The 26,796-nt window shown below is 45.2% G+C and overlaps 1 protein-coding gene across 1 annotated transcript; it reads right to left on the bottom strand.

The window, feature by feature from the left end:
* Nucleotides 1-280: 280 nt before the first annotated feature.
* Nucleotides 281-26,796, bottom strand: pts (6-pyruvoyltetrahydropterin synthase). The gene is made up of 6 exons (XM_084323961.1): nucleotides 26,591-26,796; nucleotides 22,833-22,912; nucleotides 22,012-22,034; nucleotides 21,366-21,422; nucleotides 2,880-2,950; nucleotides 281-2,765 (listed from the first exon to the last, which is right to left on the bottom strand). Exons 1-6 carry the CDS (start codon nucleotides 26,713-26,715, stop codon nucleotides 2,642-2,644), a joined length of 480 nt encoding a protein of 159 aa, XP_084180087.1. The 5' UTR covers nucleotides 26,716-26,796; the 3' UTR covers nucleotides 281-2,641.

The following is a 26,796-nucleotide window of genomic DNA, read 5'->3' as shown; positions in this document are numbered from 1 at the left end:
GTGTGTGTGTGTGTGTATTTGTGTGTGTGTTAGGGAAGGGACAATGAAAATACATGCTGGTCCAGAGAACAAACACTTCAAAACCCACAGCATCGCGAAAACCACACACAAACAAAAGTAAACATTGTAGTTGTGGACACAAAAACACACACATGTAAGTTCTTCTCCGAGAGACACTGAATTTGTGTCAAAACGATTAGAGGATGTAATCCAACCCCGGTAGTCTACTATTGTAAATATAGACATGATAATAACAACAGTGCACTGTTTTGCAGGAAAGGCCATGAAGCCGGTTTTATTCGGCACAAACACAAACAGCAAGCGGTATCTTAGTGGGGCAACGATCAAAAATACTTTTTCACAATGCAGAGACATAAAGACGGGCTTTTACTAGGTAATTGTTGTAATCTCATTGCCTACTATTAGAATGTAATTATAGAGGCAGAGGAGCTGTGCGCTGTGTGGTGTCTGTGCTCCAACGTAGCCGCTGCCCTCGGGGAAAAGAGAGATCTGGAATCAGCCCACCATCCCCAAAGCCAATGGATCACAACTTAAAAAAGGTAATTCTGATCTTACATGGGGGGGGGGGGGGGGGTCTTTCTTGCGCTCCATCTTGCCCCGGCACGATCATTGCGGGTTGTCTGCCTGTGCATGACGCAGGTTTATGGAATTTGATTAATTAAAAGGTGGGTGCCGGCATAACGTTATGCCTCGTACAGTAAAAGGCAGCTCACTCCTGACACAAAGATTACAACCCTGGCAAGAAGGGCCCCCTTGTTCCTCCTTCAGGTTTATCAGTCATCTATGGGTATCCCATGACATCCTATGCCATTTCCCACACGATGTTGAGGTTTGAATATCTCTCGTGCGTCTCTCAGCCTAAAAGTGGAGATCTACAGTTAGTATCACAGTTCGGGGGGGGGAGGGGACAAAGTCAACGCGTGAGCGGAAGACGAGGGGCAAAGATTATGCAAAATAACACTGGAATTAGTAGTATTCTCGCACTGTGCATTTCATATTATTGTAAGGCAGGTTCTGAGAAACAGCCTTACGACTGCCGGTGTGTATCGGCAATAGCAGAAACACTCCTTGAGGACATTTTAATGCAATTTTACAAGCCGTGATGAGTCGTGTTTACATTATGATTTGTCATTGGAGTTTTCTTAGCAGTTAAAACACACAACAGAAAGACTGTAGATTTATGAGCCTGCTGTTGCTGCCCATGGGGTCCAAAAAGGGGGCCAATGCATCACTTAGCCTTTGTTATTCTACGTCTAGAAGATGGAATACACCCGTAGGTCAGCTGAGTGCTCCTTTAACGCAACAGCGCCAATGAGAAATATCTCCATAAATTAAGACAGGCTTCTTTCTGCTATATGGTGCTTGGAATCTGGCCCACTAATGGAGTAAAGAGACTGGGGAAAACATGGGGGTTGCCAGAAGTACGTCCTTGTGAAACGTTTCATTTTTAATGGAAAACATAAAGAGATGTATCTGATCAAGTATTATAAGTATCCGATGTGTCAGCCCTGGTGCTATCCAGGATCCAGCCAACTGGATATTAATCCATATAATCTATTTGTCATCTCAAACCTAAAATGGCAACCTATGTTCCTATTTCACAAACAGATATATTGGTACAAAGATTCCCAAGTAAAGAATGAATCAAATCTCATGGTTTCAAGAAGACTCTCAAACATTACCCTCTAGTGGTTAGCTTTAGCCAACACCCTCTCTTTGACTGTTGCCCAATGCAAAATCAGGAAGCGTTACATTTTTCAAACGTATCTTTTTCCTTTTAATGGAATGATCTCTTTGCTGCTTCACAGTGAAATAACGTCAGTTAGACTACACCAACAGATGTGATGCAAGTCATGTAAATCACAAGAGTTGATGTAAATCAATGTAAAGGTTTTTACTCTAGATGTCACTCATAGTCTGATTCACATTTAAAATGGAACACTTGACTGCTATGTAAGCAATAATGGTAAAAGATTATGTTTGGGTGTACACATATTTCATAATAGTATGACTGAATAAAATAAGATTAACATATATATATAGCCATATACCAGTATTCAATACATTCTCAGTTCAACTCTCATAATTAACTAATAAGTATAGACCAGCACTGTCTTTGCAATTAACAACTTAAAACTGCACTTCACTTAAAACTAAGAGGTCCCTGACCTCTTCTCAAAGATAAACCCATAATCGAGGTTTGGACAATTCCTCTGACTATGACTTTAAATGACATGAAAACGTTGTGTCTTTCTCACACTGGAGGCTACTTATAATCTTATTATACTATTTGCGACCCCCAGTCGAAGAACCCCTTGAGGACCCCAGGTTGAGAACCACTGCTCTAATAGAGTGCAAAAACACTGTCTCTTTATAGGCAAGCGGTATGGCATTTATAGTGGCTTCTGTGCATAAAGCTGTCTGGTAGGTTTTGGTCAAAACAACGAACAAATATTATTATGGCTATTTTCATATGAGGGATCCCGAACCCTAAAGCCTAAACTACAGCCTGTTATCAGTCAGCTAACAGTGAATGCACACGACAATAAGAAATTGCACTTTAAAGTACAAGGCTAATAGAGTTGTTTGTTCAAGCACCTTACTAGAAGAAGACAGGAGACTATTCTCCCCTATACACCACAATGTTCTTGTCCGTCTCGTGGATCTTAATCTCATAGAGTAGATTTGGTGGCAGGTGCTTCGCCATGTTGTCCCAGATATACACAGCCAGGTTCTCTGTTGTGCTATATATATAAAAAATACAAAATACAAAATGAATTAAAACATTTATACTTAATTTGAAGTAACTTATTTTCCTTTGAGACCATCATGAACACACAATTAAGGAGGATACACACCTGACCACATCAGCGAAGTATGGGACATCTTTATCCAGGTTTTTATGATCCAATGGAGTCATGATAGCATCCTATAGGGGTGAATGAATAGATACATACAAATTAAGTAATTAATTAATGCATTTGATACGGTGGACATTTTATATGGGGCGACAGTGGCTCAGGAGGTAGAGCGGTCATCTGGTAGTCGGAAGGTTCCCGGTTCGATTCCTGCTCCTCCCAGGCAGCGTGTCGAAGCGTCCTTGAGCAAGACACTTAACCCCTAATTGCTCCCGATGTGCAGGTTGGCACCTTGCATGGTTACCTACGCCATCGGTGTATGAATGTGTGAGTGAATGGGTCAAATGCGAGGAACAAAATTGTAAATCGCTTTGGATAAAAGCGCTATATAAATGCACCATTTACCATTTTATATATATGCAGTCGGCAATATGGAATAAAACTAATATTTCAATATTCAGACAATTATTTTCATTATCTTCATATATTGCAGCATGTTTAGAATCTGAAGTCACATGTTAGATAACCTAATGGATCACCGATACTGGGATGTGTGATACAGTATCGATCTGAAACTGTAACATTCTAAAGATATTTCAGAAATAATCTGATGTAATATAAGCTTTTTCACATCAACTCCTAACAAAATTGTCTATCACGATATATAAACACAACATGATAACACAGATAGACTTTTGGAAGAGTACAAGTACACCTGAATCTCCCCAAGGGGATTAATAAAGGAACACTTTGACACTTGACCTTCAAGGAGTAAATCTCAGGGAGGACGATAGGGGGCAGTGTTGAGATATCCATCAGTATCAGATACGCCCAGGAACCTGTCTGCTGTAGCCCTATAACAGTGGTTCTCAACCATTTACATTTAGTCATTTAGCTCAGGGGTTCCCAAAGTGGGGGTCGCCAGGATGATGTAAAAAAGAAAAGAAAGAATCCTAAAAAAATATATATATATTTTTTTTTTATGCAGTCAGGCCACTGAATTTAGAAGCAGGCCAGGCCAGTGTTTCTAGTTGCAGCAGCGCAATAGTTAGATAACCTAGGTGGGGAACAACCAGGAGATCACTGCAACTCACACAAGTTGGAGAACTATCTCTCTCTCTCTCTTGCTTACACACACACAAAGGGAGCTGCGTGTGATTGGTGGAGGTGAGACCCTTACAAAAAACTGTTGTTGCTAATCATTGACACATGCTAGCCTGTAATAATCCCCCCCCAGAAAAATCGACTTTGCATTTGATATATTGCAAATATATGCCATCACTAGGCCTGCCGCGATAAGCAATAAATCGATTAATCGGCGCGATAATTAAAATGAATGCAATGATTTTGATGGGCACGATTAATTGCTATTTGCGCATTTGTTTTAATGAGGCGGAACCAGTACCCCTTGTCAGTCACTCTCCGTGTGGGGGGCCGCTGGCCTTACTACAGAGTACAGCACGGGAGCTCCGTGGGGCACTAGCAACGCCACATAGCTTAACTACATTTCTCAATAGTGTTGCTCCTTTTAACCAAGTAGCGTTCTTTGTAGTGTAGCTATTTTTAGACCCAAGTAGTTACTCGCTACTGCTCGGAGAAACTGGACTGCTAAATAAAGATTAAAGATCTAGCGTTGATGCTATCAACATTAGCTAAATAGCTAACAAACAAAATACAACGTATAGCATAGCTACAACACAGAATAACATTAATACAATTACATGCATCATTGTTTACAATGAATGGGTGGGGCTAGTCAAAGGACTGGACACGGGGACAAGTTAAACATGAATTAATTTATTATAACAGGTAGTTTCTAGTTGTGCCTACGCACCACAGGGCTACTATTCTATTATATACGGATTTGACGCTTCCTCCTCATCGTTGATTGCCTGTAGTAGCTAACGTTAAAACTAACCTAAAGTTAGTTGTTCACCAACAATCTCAACATTTGTTTTATCATTAGCTCAAAAACACAGAACCGGACGAGACAAGTTGGCCGCTCATAGGTGCTGCTAGGATAATAACAACAATACTTCCGCTCCGGTCGGTGGGTGGGTTTCAAAATAAAAGTCTAAAACACCGGAAAAGACATTTATTTTGTACAGCGTTTTCCTCCACAAGTACTCAAGTACATCATGTGATCAATCGATCCGGATTATTTTTGCCCATCCCTAGTTTATCCTGTGCTGAAGTCTCCATTCCAATAGATATAGTATATATTTTGGTGTTTATTTGATTATTGATTCACTGCCTTTTTATTTATTACGTTTCCACAGTTTTTTCCTCATACTTTATTAACATTTTGTACATGGTACCGCAAGGAACATTAATAATACATGTACATGTTAAAAGGATGACACAAAAAGCCAGACAGAGGGCTTGTTTCCAGTTTCAGTTTGTTTTATAATAAACAATCAAACTGAGCATTTTTTTATTTAGGATATTTAAAATGTCTTCCAATGTTAAATAAAGGTTTATTGCACTTTGAAACGGTTTCCTTGCATTATTATGCTATTATTATATTAGTAAAAAAAATAAAAGGGTTAATTGAAAACTTTTTTTTTTATTATCTTTCTTCCCCTCCTTTTTCCCGATTTTTCTCCCATCCCACCCTTCCTGGTTGTTGCGTACTTTCCCCTACTGTTGGTCCGGGAGACCGGAGACTGTCACATGCTTTCCTCCGACGCATGTGCAGCCTGGGGCAGGCCAACCTGGCCGCGCAGGTTCTCACCGGGGAGAGTGTAGCGTGTGGGAGGCCACACTATCTCTCCTCAGATCCAACCCTCGCTGAGCAGGCGCCCCGACCGAACTGTAGGGGTCGCTGTCCACAACGCCCAGGACCCACCCTTCAGCTTCCCACCCCCTGATACAGCCAATTGTATCAGCGTGAGAGGACAGCCAAGCTGATAGCAACGCCGGGAGCTGGATTCGAACAGGCGAATCCTAGTGTCTCCCGGTGTTGGTGACGAACGTAATCTCCGTGCGCCACCTGCCCCCCCTAATTGAAAACTTTAATAAAAAGGTTAATTGAAAACCTTTGGGAAATACATTTCTCAAAAGAAAATCTCTCAAAACCGCAATAATATCGCTTATCACAATATTTTCTGGGACAATTAATCGCCCAGCAAAATGTGTTATCGTGACAGGCCTAGCCATCACACACACTGGCATTTAAAGGGTTAGAATTATAATTATGTGGTGTTATGATCAGGGCTGAAGTTGAATAAAAGATTGTATTTATTTCAATCTGACATTACAAAAAAACAGAAAATCCATCAAAATCAGTGTTGTTGCTAATCATACATATGCTAGCCTGTTTTTTAACAATAATTTGTGATGCCATCACAAACACTGGCATTTAAAGGGTACAAATAAAAGAATTCCTGCACCAGAATGCTGGAAATGAAGTCTTTGTAACAAAAGAAATCCTGGTGGGGGACCCCCAGACCCCCTGCTTAAAAAGTGGCCTGACTGGGGCTATATTTCCTGGCCTGAATGATTTCCCCAGTCCGGCCCTGGTTAAAAGCCTCCAATGTTTATTAGTGTGTGTGCGTTTGAACGTTTGCATGTTTCAACCATACATTTCCATTTATAGCATTCACCTCCGGAAATAGGATTGAGGCTAAATTGATTCAGGCCAGGTTAAACAAGGAAATTAAAGAGGCCAAAAGGGAGTACAAGGAGAAGGTGGAAAGGCTCTTCCAGGAGGGCAAAGCCAGAGATGCCTGGAAAGGTGTCAAGACACTTGCTGGCCTGCAAAACAACAGACCCCCGTCCCATTTAAGAACAGAGGCATGTGTGGAGTTTGCAGATAACCTTAACAGCTTCTACTGCAGGTTTGATACACACACCTTCACTTAGGAGAGGGAGGAGCTGACCACCAATCTCCTGTGTAAAGCAGCAACTAGCACCAACCTAGAGTTTCACCCTAGGGAGGTGGAAAGGGTGCTCAAGAGAACAAACCCTCACAAGGCCCCAGGCCCTGACAACATCAGTGGGCGCTTGCTGAAGGTCTGTCATGAGCAGCTGGCTGAGGTCTTCTGTAACCTCTTTAACCGATCCTTGTCTGAACACTCCATACCAACCATATGGAAGTCCTCCATAATTTGCCCAGTCCCTAAGAAAACTAACCCCACCTGCAATAATGACTACCGCCCTGTAGCTTTAACATCTCTGGTGATGAAGAGCTTTGAAAGGCTCATTCTACCTCAGCTACAGAGGAAGGTTAGTGGGCACACAGACCCACTCCAGTTTGCATACAAGCAGCAGAGAGGTGTGGATGATGCAATGATAACCCTGCTGCATCACACCTACACACAGCTGGAGAAGCTCAAGTCCTTTGTCAGGATGTATTCGTGGACTTCTCAAGTGCATTCAACACTGTGTAACCTCATCTGATGGGACAGAAACTCCTCCGGATGAATGTCAACCCCCACCTCATACTGCTCATTCTCTCCTTCCTCACAAATAGACACCAGACTGTTAGATTCAATGGCAACTACAGCTCCAACAGAACGGTATCCACCGGGGCACCCCAGGGAACGGTCATCTCACCAGTCCTGTTCACTCTGTACACCGACGACTGCAGAAGCTCAGACCCTGAGATGCTCTTCATCAAATACTCTGATGACACAGTCATCGTTGACACCACCAACTCCAATGACGCATCATTGGAGAAATGAACAGGTTCGGAAGAGTGGTGTAAGAACAATTTCCTGGACCTAAACCCCAGCAAAACAAAGGAACTGCTGGTGGACTTCAGGCATGACCCCACAACTCCCCCAGCTCTGGAGATAAATGGCCAGAAAATAGAGCGCGTTGAGGAGTATAAATATCTTGGCACCACCATCGACCATAAGCTCACCTTCAAGACCAACACAGATAACATCCACTCCAAGTGCCAACAGCGACTGTTCTTCCTCAGAAAGATGAGGAAGCTTCAGGTGCGACCATCAATCCTGCAGGCTTTCTACAACTCCTTTGTGGAATCGATAATGTCCTTTAACATCACATCATGGTTTGGAGTGATGCGTGCCATCAACCGGAAACCTCTCGACAGGGTCGTTAAGATCAGCGGCAAGATAATTGGGAAGGACCAGGAGCCACTCAGCAGCATCCACAAGAAACGGACAGTTAAAAAGGCCTCCCAAATAGTTGAAGATAACACACACACCCTTCACACCCATTACAAACTAATGCCCTCAGGCCGTCGATACAGAGCTTCATCATTGAACAAAAGGGGCTTAGGTAGCTTCGTGCCAACCTCCATCAGACTGCTGAACACCTAGGTCTGGGGGAGGCCGGACTGCCCCCCCCCCCCCCCCCCCCCCCAAGGACTTTGGACTACTTAAAATAGACTCCCCCTTCCACCTGATGGACATATACTATGTACCTGTACTACTATTATTTATATACATATAAAACTGCTCCACATGGTTTTTAATATATCATGCTTTAAGTACTGTAGTTTTAATGTAGTTGGTGTTTTTTTATATAGTGGTCTTTTTATTGTAGTTTAAAAAAATATATATATAGTGGTGAGTGTCTATGTATTGTGACTGTATGTTTGTCTTTCAACCACTGCACAAATGAAGTTCCGAAAGGAAAATAAAGTAATTTGAAGTTGAAGTTATAAAAAATATATATATATATTATAATAATTGTAGCTGAGGGGTACAATTCCCTGACTGTATTGTTAGATATGATATTTAATACCACTACCTCATGTACTTTAACTTCTGGCCACCCAGTACAAGATATAAGTATGATGAACACTTTCCCACCTGATGAAACGAACCAACACAAATGGACCAAATCGAATATTTAATACAGCAAAGGGTGTACACAATATTCACTTAATTACATTTATGGTTTGAAATGTTAAGTATGCACTTTTATGGCAAATGAGTATTCGTAGGTAAATCAACATTGAATGTCCAATCTCTGGTTGCGCAGGGAGTAAGTATAAAACCTGGAATATTTAGGAAACGATAGCGATAGTACTTAAATAATTATAGCTGGATACACTAAGGGGGGGGGGGGGGTCCCGCTGGTTGTAAGACAGTAGGAGGGGGGGGTTAGAGAAGTCGCTGGCGGTATCCCATCTGGCCGACGGTGTCTTGGGAGAATCCAAAGTCTTAGACCCAGTGCCCACAGAACTTCGGGCCGTAGACGAACACAGCTGGACCCTCTGTGGAACGGTATCTGCCGGTCCACAACGGAGAGACGTGGTGCGACCTCACGTGTAGAGCGCCGCCTCACCTGTAGTCCTCTCCGGGGGGTAATTCCAACACTCGACAGTGTTGGCCTTTATCCATGGAATAATCAAAGCACATAAAGCATAATCCAAGAGCCGTGGAAGGCTCGCCGTCGTCGGGTAGAGTAATCCAATATACAGGTCCAGTCGCTCTTGACCCGGAGCTCCTCGGATGCAATCACCACTAGGGGTCTGACCAGCCTGGATAAGCGTCCAGATAACGTCAGGAACGATGGGGGTACTGATAACTGTAGAACTCGAACCGAACGATGCACCATACATAAATAGACTATTATTAGCTTAATAGAATACGTCCAACTCGACGGTATGGTGCCAAACTATGACCATTCAACTATTAATCTACACGATGTCTCAATGCCTATTCTGGGCCAAGTAGGCCCTACTACACCGCACGTGCTTCGTGGGGAGGCTTTTGCGTCTGTCACTCTGTTGGAGGGTAAAGAACTGGACTAAAAGAAAGTTCTACTTTACGAGCGTCATATATATATGCGCTATGAACAAATAGTACCACACGTATTTCGCCCGGCATATTACTGCGCGGAACCGGGGGCTGCCTCGACATGTTAGGCGGCACGATTGAACTTGAACCTAGGGGTATGGCAACCTGGCGCCAGGTTCTAGTCCAATGGTAGAATGAAACTATTATGGGCTGTTTAGTAGAAACGGGGATATTCAATGCATATTGTACAAGGAATATACAGGGGATATCAAACGATATACAAATACAATTAGATATATATATATAAATAAATATACATATTCGGTTTAATCTGATCCTTCACAACAGCCGCCCCCTAATTAGTCCCACCTAATTAGCTAAGCAGAGACAGATTAACCGCACTGTCTTCCACTCAAGGTCCGCTGTAAGGTCAGTCAACTCACAAAGTCATAGGGTCATGGTCATCATCGATAGTATCTGGGAGTCGGGGCAGTTCTATGAGCCTCGCCACGGGCCGTGTGTAGGTGCGCCCTTGGACGAGTACTTCAGCTGCTCGGACCTTGCCATCGGCACCGGTGATCACTTTGCTTACGCGGCCAGCCAGCCACATAGCTCTGGGGAGTGACTGGTCAACTATCATGACGACTGTGCCTTCTGTCAAATTGTCTCTCTCTTTTACCCACTTCTGGCGGGTCTGTAGAGACGGTAGGTAGTGAAGTAGGAAGCTGCTCCAAAACTTGTCAGCTAGTACTTGGCTGTACCTCCACATTCTTCGGCCGTTCGCTTCTTCGGGCCTGTACATTGTCTGGGGTAGCGCGGGGTCCAGCCGCCCCATTAGGAGTGTGTTGGGGGTGACTGGGTCGACATCTGCTACATCACTGGAGACGTAACCGAGGGGTTTGGAGTTCAATACTCCCTCGATCTCCGTGAGGACTGTCATTAGGACTTCCTCTGCCACAGTCTGGGCTCCGAGTACGGCATACAGGGCTGTCTTTATAGAACGTACTTCTCGTTCCCAGGTTCCACCGAAGTGGGGTGCGTTCGGGGGATTAAACTGGAAGTCAACCTGGGCTGGAGCGAGGTGGGTCTTAAGTTCTGGGCCCATAGCTTGGAAGCTCTCTCTCGGCTCTCTTTCTCCGCCTTTGAAGTTGGTCCCGTGATCAGACAACAATGTAGACGGTTGTCCTTTCCGTGATATGAATCTCCGGAAGGCCATAAGGAATGAGTCTGTGCTCATGGTCGGAAGGAGCTCGATATGTATCGCTCTGGTGGTCATGCATTTGAATACAATACCCCACCGCTTCTCGGTGCCTCTTCCTCTTTTTATATACAACGGGCCAAAACAGTCCATGCCTGTGGAGTGGAATGGCTTGTCGCCGATTCGGAGGCGACAGGGGGGTAGGTCAGCCATCCGTGGTATGCTGGGCTGCGCGCGCCACTTACGGCAGTCTAGACAGGTTCGCTGGAAGCGCCGTACCGCTTCTCTCCCTTGTAATATCCAATAACGACGTCTGATCTCCGCGAAGACTCTCTCTGCTCCGGCGTGGTGCACATCCTCGTCGTATTTCTTTATGATCAGCTCTGTGACCTTGTGTCGGCTGTTCAAGACGATCGGGTGCTTAATGTCATCTGGTAGATCGGGGGCTCTCCGCAGGCGACCACCCACTCTGATGAGATTATGTGCGTCACTCTCTGGTGCCAGGTGAATCAGTCTGCTGTCTGATGGGACGGGGTTTCCTCCCTGTAGACAGTCTAGCTCATCGGGGAACGAGTCTCTCTGGGCTCGTTGTAGTAGAAGAAGTTCTGCTTCTTCGTAGTCAGCTGCTGACATGTCAGTGGTGGACTGAATCTCTGGGTGGTGCCGCAGGAATGTCCTTTGTTGCGCACTCTCTAGGGTAATGCAGTCATCTATGTTCGGGTCTGTGGAGGCGACAGTGCTCAGTCCACAGAACATAGGCTTCTTGTTCTCAGCCTCCTCTCTACTTGCTTCCCTCGGGGTGGGCGTAGGCCAATCTCCTTCCGGGAGCTGGAGGAATGCTGGTCCGTCACTGTAGATGTTGTGACGGGTTAGGTCATCCAGGGACATTCCCCGGGTGATGACGTCAGCTGGGTTGTGTTTGGTATCCACATATCTCCAGCTTGCTTCTTCTGTTAGTTCCTGAATCTCGGTGACTCTGACTCCCACGAAGACTTTGTATCTGCATGAATCAGACTTAATCCATGTGAGTACTGTCGTGGAATCTGACCACAAGATTGTTCTATGCACCGGAATGGTGAGTTCACGTTGGATTAACGTGGCTAGATGCGCTCCTGCGAGGGCTGCGCAGAGCTCTAGACGTGGGATAGATTGTTGCTTACGTGGGGCTATCCTTGAGCGGGCCAGTATGAAAGCAGTGTGTATCTCTCCTCCCATCTCTTGGGCACGCAAATAAGCAACCGATCCGTAGGCTACTTCGGAGGCATCGCTGAAGACGTGTAGCTCAATCTCGCATGTCTCTGGCCTCACTGTGGATGGGAAGTAGCTGCGGCGTATATTAACACCTGGGAGTGAGCGGAGTTCCGTCTCCCACTCTCTCCATGTTGAGGCAAGGTGTGCGGGTATTGGGTCGTCCCAGCCCTGGTCCTTGTCCCATAGTGCTCGTACAATCATCTTTGCCCTGGTGGTGTAAGGTAGAATACATCCCAGCGGGTCATATTGTCTGGCGAGTGTTCTGTACACACTCCGTCTGGTGGTCGGTATCGCCGCCGACCTTCCTTGCTCTGGAGCCAAGGGTTTGTGTCTATAGTGGAGCGAGTCTGTTTTGAAGCGCCAGACTAATCCTAGTGTCATTTCTTGGGCTTCTCCTGGGATTGTCGCCATCCAGGTCTCGCTGCTGGCAGCCTTGTCTGCGGAGGAGAGGCTGCGCAATACGTGCGGGTCACTGCTGGCCCACTGCCTGAGATCAAAGCCTCCTTTGATTAGGGAGGCGCGTAACTTGATTAGGAGAGCCTCGGCTTCTTCTTGAGTCGAGACGCTTTGTAGACAGTTGTCTACGTAGAAACTGTTCTTCACACTGTGTTGGACCTCTTCATTTGCTGCTGGGTCCTCTGTGACGTGTTTCTGTAGTGCAAATAATACTGGTGGGTCGCTGCTGGCCTGCTGCCGGAGATCAAAGCCGTCTTTGATCAGGGAGGCGCGGAGCAGCGCACAGCGTCGCCAGTCTATTTTCTTCTCATGCTGCAGGAGTGTGGTGTCTCCTTCAGTCACTCTGGAGTGGAAGCAGCTAGTGGCTGCTGTACGGTTGAGAGATTTAGCGAGGGGGCCTTGCAATGTCCATCCTAGGCGGGTCTCGACTGCGGCAGGACAGCCCCGGGGACCTGTATGGACCCGGTCAATCGGGACTATGAGTTCTGCATGGTCGGAGCCTATCAACAGGGTCGGGGTAGCGCCGTTTATGAGCGGGATAGGTAATTGGCGCAGGTGCACATATTTATCCATCAACTTGGTGACAGGGTAGGTGTACTGCGAGAGTCCTATTTCTTGGCTGGTGAAAGCATTTGTGATCTTGTACCGTCGCTCTGGCTGCCCGTTGGCTGCGATAGTGAAGGAGACATTCTCGCCCTTTATCGTCTTTGAATCTCTTCTTATTGTCCGAATCGTCATTTCGTTCTTGCTCCCCCGCAGTCCCAGTTGGGTCGCAGCGGAGGCGAGCAGAAGGGTCTTCTCTGACCCGTCATCAAGGACGGCGTAAGTGTCCATGACTTTATCCTGGTAGCTCAATGTCACACGGACTACCTTTAAGAGCACTTGAGCTCCGTTGCTGCTGGCGGGGTCAATGTACATGACACTTGCCTTGGTGCCGCTCCGTGGTGCAGGTGTAGGCCGTCTTCCGTTACTATCGTGTAGTATATCTAGATGGGCTCCATCGCACCGGCTGCACATTTTCTTTAGGCGGCATTCGGCTGCCATGTGGGGCCGCGCACATCGATAACAGCGCCGGTTGGACTTTATCCATTGGCTCACTTCTTCTGCATTCATCTTTGTGAATGTGTCACATTGTGACAGCCAGTGTTCTTTCTCACAGTAGGGACACGCTATCTTCCACTTCTCCTTCCTCGAGGGGGTGCTGTGACTCTTACTGCTCGGTACTGACTCTGATTGGTGCATGACAGTCACCGATCTTCTTCCATCATTTATTCTCCTGGGTCCCTCTCTGGAGCTTGGCGTGCTCCGCCCGAAGGTGTCCAGTCGTAAGCTGCTGACCTCTCTCGCCAGGAAGTCGGCCAGATCAAGGAGGGATGGCTCGGGGCCGTCGGGATCTCGGTAGTCCCTCTGCCGCCGAAAGCGCTCCTGTCTTGCGGGTGGCAGCTTCTCCAAAATCCTCTCAACGTTAGAGTTGGCGTACAGCTCATGCCTGCCCTTCTCCCGTTGAGCTCTCAGCATCCCCACCAGGGACTGCACTTTGATTGACAGGTCATCTAGTGAGCGATTGTCTGTGGCTGGGGGTAGGCGGTCAATATGCCTTATCTCCTGGATTACGTAATCCCATATACGTCCATATCTTTGATCCAGCGCTGCAAGGGCCGCTGTGTATGGGGTCGAGGAGGTAGCATGGGCTAGCGCTATATTGTGTGCTCGCTGTACTTTCAGGTGCTTCAATAATATTGCATACTTGTGGTGTTCATCAATGACATCCGCCAGCATTGTCTCTAAGCACATCCGGAGCTCCGTGTACTGTGCTCGACTCTCATAGACGAAGTCTGGGATTGATGGCGTGGCGTTGTATGACGCCGTGGATGGCGAATACATCGGCGAGCGTTGGGGGAGAGACCTCCTGGGCGAGTCCCCTCTTGCGCCTCGCTGTGGGCCGGTACTGGCAGGGTACCATGGCCCGCTGGTCCAGGTACTGTTCCTCGGGGCTGGTCGTGCGTCGTGCTCACCCGTAAATAGAGTCGGGGGTCTGTAGCGCAGCGCCGCGGGGGTATAGCCTGTATGGGACCTCCTGGTCCGGTGGAGTACTGTGCTGTCGTCGGGCTTGGTTCTCCTCTTCTCCCTCTTCTTCTTCTATCAAATCTTCCAGATCTTGTAATCGTTTATTTAGCTTCTCCGCAGTGTAGGCCGCTCCTTCCTTGTAGCTGGGTCTCGCTTGGACCGGTATGGGAAGGGGGTCTGCGGGGGGTCTAGACTCGGTCTGTTGGTCAAGTTCAGGGTCGCTTGCTCGTTGCGGTGACGCTGCTCTTGACTGCTGTCTCGACGAGTTCCTTGAGCCCCTGGCGGAGGGAGAGGGAGTTGTCCTTTTGATCAGCTGCTCTATTAGTTGCGCTTGTAGTCTGTCGCGCTCTGCGTCTCTTTGGGCACCGGCAGCGGTGCGCTGGGCGTCGGCGCGGTCTCTTGCCATATTCTCTTCCATCTGGAAGCGTCTCATCTCCAGACTTGTGCGCTGTTCTTCGCTCCGTTGCTGTGCTTGGAGGTGTTCGCGCTCGCTGGTCGCCTGGGCTTGGAGACGTTCGCGCTCGCTAAGCGTCTGTGCTTGGAGCCGATCGCGTTCGGTAGAGGCTGTCAGGCTGACAAGGAACGCCTGTTGTAGTATCCTCTCCGCTTCGCTGGGGGAAGGCGGTAGTGGAGGTGAGCCGCTCTTGCGTGAACCGCTCCTGGGGGTACTCGTTGGGGAGTCCTGGAGCTCTAGTTCCTCGGCGCTCTCCTCTTCTTCTTCCGTGCAGAGTTCTCTCTCTGTAGGGTTGTCTTCCTCCCGGGGCGTGTCGGGGACTACTTCTTTAGTAGTGGCGGGGGGTAAAGGCATGTCAATTCCCTCCTGGTCTCCACCGTGGGCTTGGTCAGTTACATTAGGACCTACTAGGGCCTCTGTGGTCGGGGAAACCTGGTCGTTAAGGTCAGACATAATTTTACTTTCTACTTTTACTACGTTTACCGTTTGTCGAAGGCTAGGTAGTTGACTGACAGTGTAAGCCTCTAAGTACTGAGGTGTCTGTCGTCTGCGCCGCGGGCGTTCTAGGTTAGGAGGATCGTTTCGTGGAGTGTTCATCATAGGCCATTTCGATATTAATAACACTATATTAATATTACACTAGTTACCATCCGGCTCGAAGGACCAATTGTAGCTGAGGGGTACAATTCCCTGACTGTATTGTTAGATATGATATTTAATACCACTACCTCATGTACTTTAACTTCTGGCCACCCAGTACAAGATATAAGTATGATGAACACTTTCCCACCTGATGAAACGAACCAACACAAATGGACCAAATCGAATATTTAATACAGCAAAGGGTGTACACAATATTCACTTAATTACATTTATGGTTTGAAATGTTAAGTATGCACTTTTATGGCAAATGAGTATTCGTAGGTAAATCAACATTGAATGTCCAATCTCTGGTTGCGCAGGGAGTAAGTATACAACCTGGAATATTTAGGAAACGATAGCGATAGTACTTAAATAATTATAGCTGGATACACTAAGGGGGGGGGGGGGTCCCGCTGGTTGTAAGACAGTAGGAGGGGGGGGTTAGAGAAGTCGCTGGCGGTATCCCATCTGGCCGACGGTGTCTTGGGAGAATCCAAAGTCTTAGACCCAGTGCCCACAGAACTTCGGGCCGTAGACGAACACAGCTGGACCCTCTGTGGAACGGTATCTGCCGGTCCACAACGGAGAGACGTGGTGCGACCTCACGTGTAGAGCGCCGCCTCACCTGTAGTCCTCTCCGGGGGGTAATTCCAACACTCGACAGTGTTGGCCTTTATCCATGGAATAATCAAAGCACATAAAGCATAATCCAAGAGCCGTGGAAGGCTCGCCGTCGTCGGGTAGAGTAATCCAATATACAGGTCCAGTCGCTCTTGACCCGGAGCTCCTCGGATGCAATCACCACTAGGGGTCTGACCAGCCTGGATAAGCGTCCAGATAACGTCAGGAACGATGGGGGTACTGATAACTGTAGAACTCGAACCGAACGATGCACCATACATAAATAGACTATTATTAGCTTAATAGAATACGTCCAACTCGACGGTATGGTGCCAAACTATGACCATTCAACTATTAATCTACACGATGTCTCAATGCCTATTCTGGGCCAAGTAGGCCCTACTACACCGCACGTGCTTCGTGGGGAGGCTTTTGCGTCTGTCACTCTGTTGGAGGGTAAAGAACTGGACTAAAAGAAAGTTCTACTTTACGAGCGTCATATATATATGCGCTATGAACAAATAGTACCACACGTATTTCGCCCGGCATATTACTGCGCGGAACCGGGGGCTGCCTCGACATGTTAGGCGGCACGATTGAACTTGAACCTAGGGGTATGGCAACCTGGCGCCAGGTTCTAGTCCAATGGTAGAATGAAACTATTATGGGCTGTTTAGTAGAAACGGGGATATTCAATGCATATTGTACAAGGAATATACAGGGGATATCAAACGATATACAAATACAATTAGATATATATATATAAATAAATATACATATTCGGTTTAATCTGATCCTTCACAACAATAATTATTTTACCTAATATAATAGTGGGCGTCGTGGCTCTCTGACACCGTTATTTGGGGGTCGCGGCCTGAAAAGTTTTGGAACCCCTGATTTAGCTGATGCTTTTATCCAAAGCGACTTACAAGTTCTGACTTCTGTTCTGACAAACATCTTTGTGTCAAGAACCCCCGAATCGTTACACATTATGCTGCAGACCCCCTATTTGATAAGATAGATTTTATTGTTATATATGATTATTCTACAGCTTCGATACCACTGGAGAAAATGGAAGCTATGATCAGATAGTCTCTCTCATTGGCCTATAAGCTCTAAGAAATGGTGAAATTAAACAATGTAAAATGTTCCTGGGACAGCCCCCCCCCCCCCCTTTCAAGCTCAATTGCTCAATGCGATGTACTGCTAGCTGGTTTACCGGTTTGTGCCACCAAAGCACTTCAACTTAAACAGAACACTTACACCGATTTCCAACCTACTAAAGTCAGCAAATGTCACCCCACTTCTCAGAGAGCTGCACTGGCTTCCCATTGCCGCGTGAATCCTCTTAGGGCCCTTTCTCACTTACGTTTGGGGATCGAATCACTGCTCCCGGGAACGGGGGGGGGAGTGTTCTCACTCACCCCTTTTGGGGTGCGAAACGGCGCTGATTCGTTTTACCCCCCGCTGAACGGGATCAGTTGGATTAGGTGGTCTCGGAATCGTCGTTACTGTCATGCTTGCTTGAATTTTGGGCAGATAACACCACACAACAACAACTGGAGAATACCCTCAAAAACGATATTTATGGGCAATTTGAGAGTTCAGACCTCAACCAAAAACAAGTGGATGAAACATGAAGCCACGTTACAAACGCACAGCACTTCCCTGGCTCGCATTAGGCCTGGCAATTTTTGTTTGCCATGCTATTTTCTATACATTAGTTCCTTGTTTGAATGCATATTTCTATTAGACCAGTGGTGCCCAACCAGTCGGCCGTGGTCGACCAGTAGATCAATGACATGTAATATAATTACCACGAACGATGGGATAATGTTAGCTGCTGGACAGGCTAAGCTAACTAGCCTTGACCTGCGGCTCCCTCCTACCTCCTGTCAATGGTCTCTTAACTACTGTACACACCCTCAAGACCCCTACGCTCTGCCTCTTGCAGCCGCCTGACACCTACTCCTCTCTGGGCCCCTGTGGGGTCATTGAAACAAAGCAGACTATTCTCTGTCCTGGTTCCACGGTGGTGGAACAAACTTCCCACCAGTCAGGAGAGCTGAAATCCACCCAATTGTCCACAGTTGACTATAAACACACCTCTTCAATCAATAACTGAACAAATCTATCATATTAATAAAAAATATGATTTAAACTTTATATTTTGTACTATGCTAATATTCCTATATTATACAATGGCATGCACATTTCTTGATTCTGATTGGCTGAAACAGTGAAGTTGCCGGTTGTTATTTAATATAACACACTCCTCGTGACCCCAGATCCCTCCCACAACAGACTTACTTTTTTTTCTTTTCTGAATCAATCCGCCATAGATAGAAAAATGGAAGTATGAATAGCTTTTGAACGAATCCTCCAAAAAAGATACAGTCAACTGGAATATGTTAGTTTGTAATATACACATGGATTATGTAATAAATTTGTCATGACTCATTGTGAAACAAAAGGAAAATCGCAATTTTTTTGTTGTTGTCAGATTTGATTGATTGATTGATTGAAAATTGTATTACCAGATTGCAGAATGGGTACAATACAGTACGGCTCAAATCACAATTGTTAACACATTCGGGGCCATTGGGATCCGTATAATCCCACTCTATACGGCCAGCATATCAAAACAAACGTTCATTGTGCGTGAGGCTGTTTGTAGAGCTAAATCTATACTTTATATTATTGCTTATTGCTATCTGTCCATTCTCATTGTCAATTGACACTATAAACCGTCCCTTCAATATGCCTTAAAGGGGCTATGTACTGCTATTCCTAGCACTATTTGGGCAACTTTACACAATTCCTGTTAGTCTATTGAAGACATCTGTAAGGTTTTTTTCAAAAAAATGCATTGTTTTATATTTCTAATCAAGTACTTAAAACCATCATTTTCCAGCTTCAAGATTTCAGGCTGTTATGGCCTGGCTCCGCCCATAAGCACTTTGAGTGACAGTCAGCCCACACAGTCTGCTACTGGTAGATTGATTGATTGATTGAAAAGTTTATTAACAGATTGCAGAATGGGTATAGTACAGTACAGCTCAATACATACAATTGTTAAGAGGATGCAGACCTGAGAAAGACTTTTGTCTTGTTTCCATCAGGGTCCCCCATTTTCAATTCATCATATGACACACACGACATACAGATAGACAGTACTGCTACATCTATACATTTATGACATACCAGATTTTCAAATACAGTACTGTTTGTGATACTAAAAAAATCCAGAAAAAGAGTGTATATACATTTGACATAGAAACTGTGCATTGGAGGAGGTTGGGTAGGTGGGGTGGGGCTGTACATGGGGGGGGGGTTGGGTAGGGGGACACACACTGTACTTTGGAATACTGACATACATTTGACATAGAAACTGTACATTGGAGGAGGTTGGGTAGGTGGGGTGGGGTTGGGTGGGGCTGTACATTGGAGGTGGGGGGGGGTTGGGTACATTGGAATACTAACAAAGCCATGCTTGGACTGAGAGAGATAGAGAGAGAGAGATAGGGGGGGTGGGAGAGAGAGAGAGAGAGAGAGAGAGAGGGGGGTGGGAGAGAGAGAGAGAGAGAGAGAGAGAGAGAGAGAGAGCTTCTTCCAGAGCGAAACCCGACACCTCTGCAGTGCGCACACTCGGAGAGTCGGAGGGAGAGAGAGAGAGAGAGGGGGGGGGGGGTGGGAGAGAGAGAGAGAGAGCTTCTTCCAGAGCGAAACCCGACACCTCTGCAGTGGACACACTCCGGAGAGGTGTGTGTCGCGCAGCAGGTGTGTGTGTGTGTCCCCCCCCCCCCCCCCCAAGTGCCCCCTCTCTCTCCATCTCTCTCTCCCTCTCTCCCTCCAGAGCGCACGGGCCCCACTCCGCCTCGCAGCTGAGGAAGTGGCTTACTTCCACTCGCTGTCTAGTCTAGGTAGAATGGGGGCGGGCATTAGCTCCAACCACAGAGCCAATCGCATCACCCAGTGGCCGTATGACGTATATCAGCCGTTCAAATCAAAATGGCCTGATTTACTGGAGGAGGAAAGGGGCTGAGCTGAATCAAAGCAATCCGCCAATATGGTATTTAGACACTAAAACACATTGATACGAACTCCTATTACTATAATACAATGCTAGAGACTGAAAAATGACATTTATAGTACATGTCACCTTTAAATAAATATTTTTTTCATCAATACGTTCCCATTTTATAGCGTCGTGAATATGAACGTTATAGCAGAATGTTCTGGGGTATTTCCTGGAACGCGAGTTACAAGGCGCTAAGCTAATAACAGAGTCTAAAAGAGTCTAAAAAAGAGAGTATATACATTTGACGAAGAAACTGTACATTGGAGGAGGTTGGTAGGTAGGAGATTGGTAGGTGGGGTGGATGGGGGGGGGTTATTTCGTATAACACACTCCACGTGATCCCAGAACCTCAATGTAAATAAACCATAATCACCCTACAAAAACAGTACTGTATTTGTAAATCTGGTATGTCATAAATGTATAGATGTAGCAGTACTGTCTATCTGGGTTTAACATGGTTTGTGGAGCTCCCTCTGGTGTCTACTAGTCGGTTCTCAACAGTGGTGCCTCAGAGAGCCGCCAGGGGTGCCTTGAGATTTCTCCACAAAAAAAAAAATATATATATATATATATATATATATATATATATATATATATATATATATATATATATATATATATATATATATATTTTTTTTTTTAATATGATTAAAGAAAATGATCACTAAAGTGCTATCTGTTGCAGCTGCACTGTTTTCCATGAAAATACCACATTTGGATAAGTTTGACCATTTCTCAAAAACTGAAAATCATAATTTTTTTTTATATGTTTTGGTAGATTTTTCATTTGTTTATTGGACAAGTCCGGCAGAGAGGAAGGATGGGAGAGAGATATGGGGGAAGACATTCGGCAAAGGTCGCCGGGTGCTAGAAGTTGAAGTTGATAGTAATAATTTTCAAGTTATTTTGTTGTTTGTTGTTGCTCAAGGCAAAAGGTATGATGTGGACATCATTTCAAAAAATGCTTTGTCTCCTAGTTCAGCTGAGATGAACTTACCTCAATGCACATTTTCAGGTCTGTAAGGTTCATCACCATGCCGGTCACCTGGTCAATCTGGAGATAGACAGAATACAAGTTCAAGTTTTGTTTTATTTGTCACATATAAGGTACATGTTACAATACAATGTTAAAGGTATAATCTGTAATGCCGTCAAACAGCGACCTCTAGGCAAAAGAGCCCTGTATTATTGGCATTGTTTACTTTTTAGTTTTGGTCTGACGTGTGAGTTGGAGTTTAGTAACTTATTATTCAATGAATTTCTCCAGACTTCTCTTGGTAGAGACTGCGTGTGGTCAGCAGTAGGAACCCCTCCGCCTATACCCACTGCAATCCAACCTACACTATCAGACAAAAACTAAAACTGTAAACAAAGTGCAGTACCATGTTGTCATCTTTTGCCTAGAGGTTGCTGTTTGACAACATTGCAGATTCTACCTGTAACAATAACAAATATAACTCTGGTGTGTGTGTGTGTGTGTGTGTGTGTGTGTGTGTGTGTGTGTGTGTGTGTGTGTGTGTGTGTGTGTGTGTGTGTGTGTGTGTGTGTGTGTGTGTGTGTGTGTGTGTGTGATCATGTGACTTCTTATGCATGCTCTGCTAAGTTGCTGCAAAGCATGTGAGAGAACTGGACAGGAAACATACTTTTCCTCGAACTGTCACCTCCACTGTAGACAGAAACAAGAGCATGGAGTAAAATTCAGAGAAGACGTGTATAATAATGATACAAGATAGTTCATTATAGACCGTTTCTAACTTGACAACATAAACATTCTAAACAGGCCCCTTTGTATTTCCTGTTGCAATATTTGTTAATAGTTTGTTAAGACAAGCAAGACTTACAGGCACCATAAACCATTATTACACAACACATACAAAAATTATTTGTACAGTGAAAATATAGAATATGTACATGTACGGTTCAGTTGCCCAGCATATTATGTTAGATTCAAATGTATTGTCATTATACAGCAACAAGTACAGTACAACGAAAATAAGTTTTGCATCCAACCAGTGTGCAAATGTAACAGTAAAGTGCAACAGCAATATACAATGTACAGCTGATTAAACTGGGTATAACATATATAAATTAGTACTACTGGGTGTCAACAAAATCATAGTTTTAATAGTAATATGTAGTGATACAGGTTTAAAGACAGTATGGTAGTAGTCGTACTGGCCAGCAGTGTTAACTAGTATGAGTAGGATATGTAGATATAGATAGATATAGTAAAGGACAAGTAGGCTAAGCCAAACAATTCTGTGTAACATCAGGCAGGAGATACAATTGATGCACCAGTGCAAACAAATTTAGCCCGGTGCATACAGTGCATTCAGATCAGATCAGATCAGATGTGACTGATATGTGGAGCTTTGCGAAATGAGTCGTTACTAAAGAAAAACGGATATATTTGATATGGGGAAAAAATACATTTGAAAGCTAAAAATTACAGAAGATGACAAACCTTTATAGTTGTGTCCATGGCCATTGGGGTTGTTGCATTTTCCAAACACACTTTTATTCTCCTCATCACTCAAGTGTTTGCTAGAGGAGACAAGTGAGAACTGTTGATGGGCAGTATACTGTACACTATTACAACCAAATAAATAACTAAATAACCTAGCCTACCATTTACAGTCCTACAAAAAGGAATGGTGCGGAAAAGTGACTATAGCTCGGCCGAGAAAGTGCCGATCTACTTGGGATTGGTCGCTCCATGTTCAGGAGACTCAGGCGTATACAAGTATATTGGATAATGTCTCCAGCACCCCCACAGCCGTAGCTACAACCACGGACCAGAACGGATCGGAACGGACTAGAATGGGTGAGTGAGAAAGCCCCCTTAATGGCAAGGCTCTCATCCACATTAATTAATTGTCTCCCCCCGCTCTGTACAGTTTTGCTTGTACAGTTGTACAGTTTCCCCCACCTCCTCCAATGTACAGTTTCTACGTCAAATGTATATACTCTCTTTTTTAGACTATTTTTGTATCACAAACAGTACTGTATTTGTAAATCTGGTATGTCATAAATGTATAGATGTAGCAGTACTGTCTATCTGTATGTCTATTGTACAGTTGTACAGTGTCCACTACCCACCCACCCCTACTACCCACCCCCCCCCCCCACCCACCCAACCACCTCCAATGTACAGTTGTACAGTCGCCCCCACCCACCCACCCACCCCTCCTACCCAACCCCCCCCCCCCCCCCACCCAACCACCTCCAATGTACAGTCCCCCCCACCCCACCTACCCAACCTCATCCAATGTACAGTTTCTACGTCAAATGTATATACTCTCTTTTCTGGACTCTTTTCGTATCACAAACAGTACTGTATTTGCAAATCTGGTATGTCATAAATGTATAGATGTAGCAGTACTGTCTATCTGTATGTCATGTGTCATATATGTTATGATGAATTGAAAATGGGGGACCCTGATGTAAACAAGACGAAAGTCTTTCTCTGGTCTGCATCCCCTTGTATGTTTTGAGCTGTACTGTACTGTACCCATTCTGCAATCTGTTAATAAAGCTTTCAATCAATGTAGTGTAGGGCTGCACGATTTTGGGAAATAATCTAATTGCGATTTTTCTCACAGATATTGCGATTGCGATTAATTTTGCGATTATAAAAAAATAAAAATAAAAGCAGCCCCACAGAGGTTTATTGTAAAATGCGGCTTGCATCTGGCCTACGCGGTGGGTCTTTTCAGGACACCGAGCCTGAAAATGTTTCTTTTTACCTGGGAATCGATACCGGTACCCAACGGTACCTTTTTTTTCTGTACTTTACTCTCCCTCTCTGAAGTCTAAACTTCACAACACACAATCTAAAACCCCTTACCTCCCTCTCCCAAACTGATCTTGTATCTCAATGGGACTTCCTGGTTAAATAATGTAAAAAGAAAATAAATTAAATTTCTTTTTTTAATTGCAGGCCTGGCGATTTGATAATTGCATCATTCCAAATCGCGATTTTGATAAAAAATCGATTAATCGTGCAGCCCTAATGTAGTGTATGTCATATGAATGAATGAATGAATGAATGAATGAATGAATGAATGAAAACTTTATTAACAGATTGCAGAATGGGTACAGTACAGTACAGCTCAATACATACAATTGTTAAGGGGATGCAGACCAGAGAAAGACTTTCGTCTTGTTTACATCAGGGTCCCCCATTTTCAATTCATCGTAACATATATGACATACATGACATACAGATAGACAGTACTGCTACATCTCTACATTTATGACATACCAGATTTGCAATTACAGTACTGTTTGTGATACAAAAAGAGTCCAGAAAGAAAAGAGTATATACATTAGGCGTAGAAACTGTACATTGGATTGGGTAGGTGGGGACTGTACATTGGAGGTGGGGGGTGGGGGGGGGGGTTGGGTAGGAGTGTGGGGGGGGGGGGGGTTGGGTAGGAGTGGGGGGGCGGGGGGGGTTGGGTAGGAGGGGTGGGTGGGGGGGGGGGCTGGGTAGGAGGGGTGGGTGGGGGCTGTACATTGGAGGTGGTTGGGTGGGGGGGGGGTTGGGTAGGAGTGGGGGGGGGGGGGGTTGGGTAGGAGGGGTGGGTGGGGGACACTGTACAACTGTACAAACAACACTGTACATTGGATTATTGACAAGACCATACTTGGTAATTTACTGTACATTGGAGGGGGTTGTGTTCGGACATTTACAGGGGCCAGTTTCGAGTTGCAGTCTCCCTTAGGTGTTTTTTGAGAGTGTTTTTGAAAGTGGGTAGTGATTCACATTCCTTTACAGCTTTGGGTAGGGTGTTCCACATTGATGTGGCATAATTGCGAAACGTGTTTAGTCCCTTGTTTGAGCCGAATCTGGGTTTAACATGATTTGTGGAGCTCCCTCTGGTGTTGTGATCGTGGTATTCACTGACCTTTGGGAAGTATTTAGTCATGTACATGGGTACCTTGGTCGTGTAGTGTATCTTGTAGACCAGGCCCATTGCAAGTTGCTGTACTCTGTCGTCTACTCTAAGCCATCCTAGGTTGTCAAAGTGGGCAGGGGTGAGGTGGGTTCTAGGAGTAAGGTCAAGCAGTAGTCTGACCAGTTTGTTTTGAGATGTTTGTAATTTTGTTTTTAGCGCCTTTGAGGTGCTTTGGTACCATGAGGTGCAAGCATAGTCGTAGTACCCTTGAATGAGTGCTCCTGCTAGAGTCTTCAGGGTATTCTTGTTTACCAGTGAGGAGATCCGGTACAAGAAACGAGTTCGTTGGTTGACTTTTTTTATTACATTGGATGCCATTTTGTCACAGGAAAGATTTGCCTCTAGGATGGAACCCAGGTAGGTAATATCTTCTTTCCTTGTGACAATATTGTCACCCACTGTAACTGAGAAGCCGTCGGTCTTGCTGAGTTTGTTATTTGAACCGAAGAGAATGGACTCTGTTTTGCCCATGTGTAATGATAGTTTGTTATCAGCGAGGCATATGCAGATTTTGCTTAGTTCTGAGCTGAGGGTTTTTTCAACCTGTAACTTGTTCTTGTCAGAGACCAGCAGGGCTGAGTCGTCCGCAAACAGGAACAAGTTGCAGTCACAAGCTGACGACATGTCATTTGCATAAATTAGGAACAGTAGCGGACCTAGTATGCTTCCTTGTGGAACACCACAGTTTACTGTGAGGGGGGGGGGATAGGGTACCGTTTACCTCCACCATCTGCTCTCTCCCCTCCAGGTAGGATTGCATCCAGCTCACTGATAGACTATCAAAACCAATTGCTTTTAGCTTGTCAATCAGAATGGTGTGATTGACAGTGTCGAAGGCACGATATGTTATGATGAATTGAAAATGGGGGACCCTGATGTAAACAAGACGAAAGTCTTTCTCTGGTCTGCATCCCCCTTAACAATTGTGTGTATTGAGCTGTACTGTATTGTACCCATTTGCAATCTGTTAATAAAGTTTTCAATCAATCAATCAATCATGAACTACAACTCCCATGAGACACTGGGAGCCGACGCAACAGGCTTCTTTCTTCTTTCATCAATATGCCTAGCGGACCGAAAACACGGCATGCTATTTATCGAACATATCGCCGAATTGGTCCTCCGCGCGTCTCTTTTTATTCTGTCTACTTAAATGGCGGTGATTCCAATTGCAGACAACATTTATTTGTATCAGAACTACAACTTAATCTTAATTACATCGAAGTAGTGCTAGCAATACTGGCCGAGTAATAAATCGAACCTGTGCAGTCGGTGGCACGCGCTGAAACATTGAACTCTTGTGATGTATCCAATTCGCTCCGCAACATTGTTGCCAGTACAGTGTTCGGTCATCGCAGTGTCGTGTCTCAGGGGATCTTCGGTCATCGCAGTGTCGTGTCTCTCAGGGGATGGGGATCTAATATCTTCACCCAGTAAGCGGGCATTATGAAATGTTGTGAATCTGGA

Source organism: Notolepis coatsorum, assembly GCF_963971535.1.
Source record: "Notolepis coatsorum genome assembly, chromosome: 10".
NCBI classification, from domain to species: domain Eukaryota; kingdom Metazoa; phylum Chordata; class Actinopteri; order Aulopiformes; family Paralepididae; genus Notolepis; species Notolepis coatsorum.
Note: the sequence above shows the minus strand (reverse complement) of the source record. Positions and strands in the feature narration are given on the sequence as shown.

Bases quoted from the DNA above. Each gene is read 5' to 3' on its own strand.
- pts (XM_084323961.1), bottom strand. From the start codon at position 26,715: ATGACCGAAGATCCCCTGAGACACGACACTGCGATGACCGAACACTGT. The intron at 22,913-26,590 runs GTTCGATTTATT...TGTCTCCTCTAG, and splicing joins GCGTGCCACCGACTGCACAG to CAAACACTTGAGTGATGAGG. The intron at 2,766-2,879 runs GTGTGTATCCTC...TTATATATATAG, and splicing joins TACTTCGCTGATGTGGTCAG to CACAACAGAGAACCTGGCTG.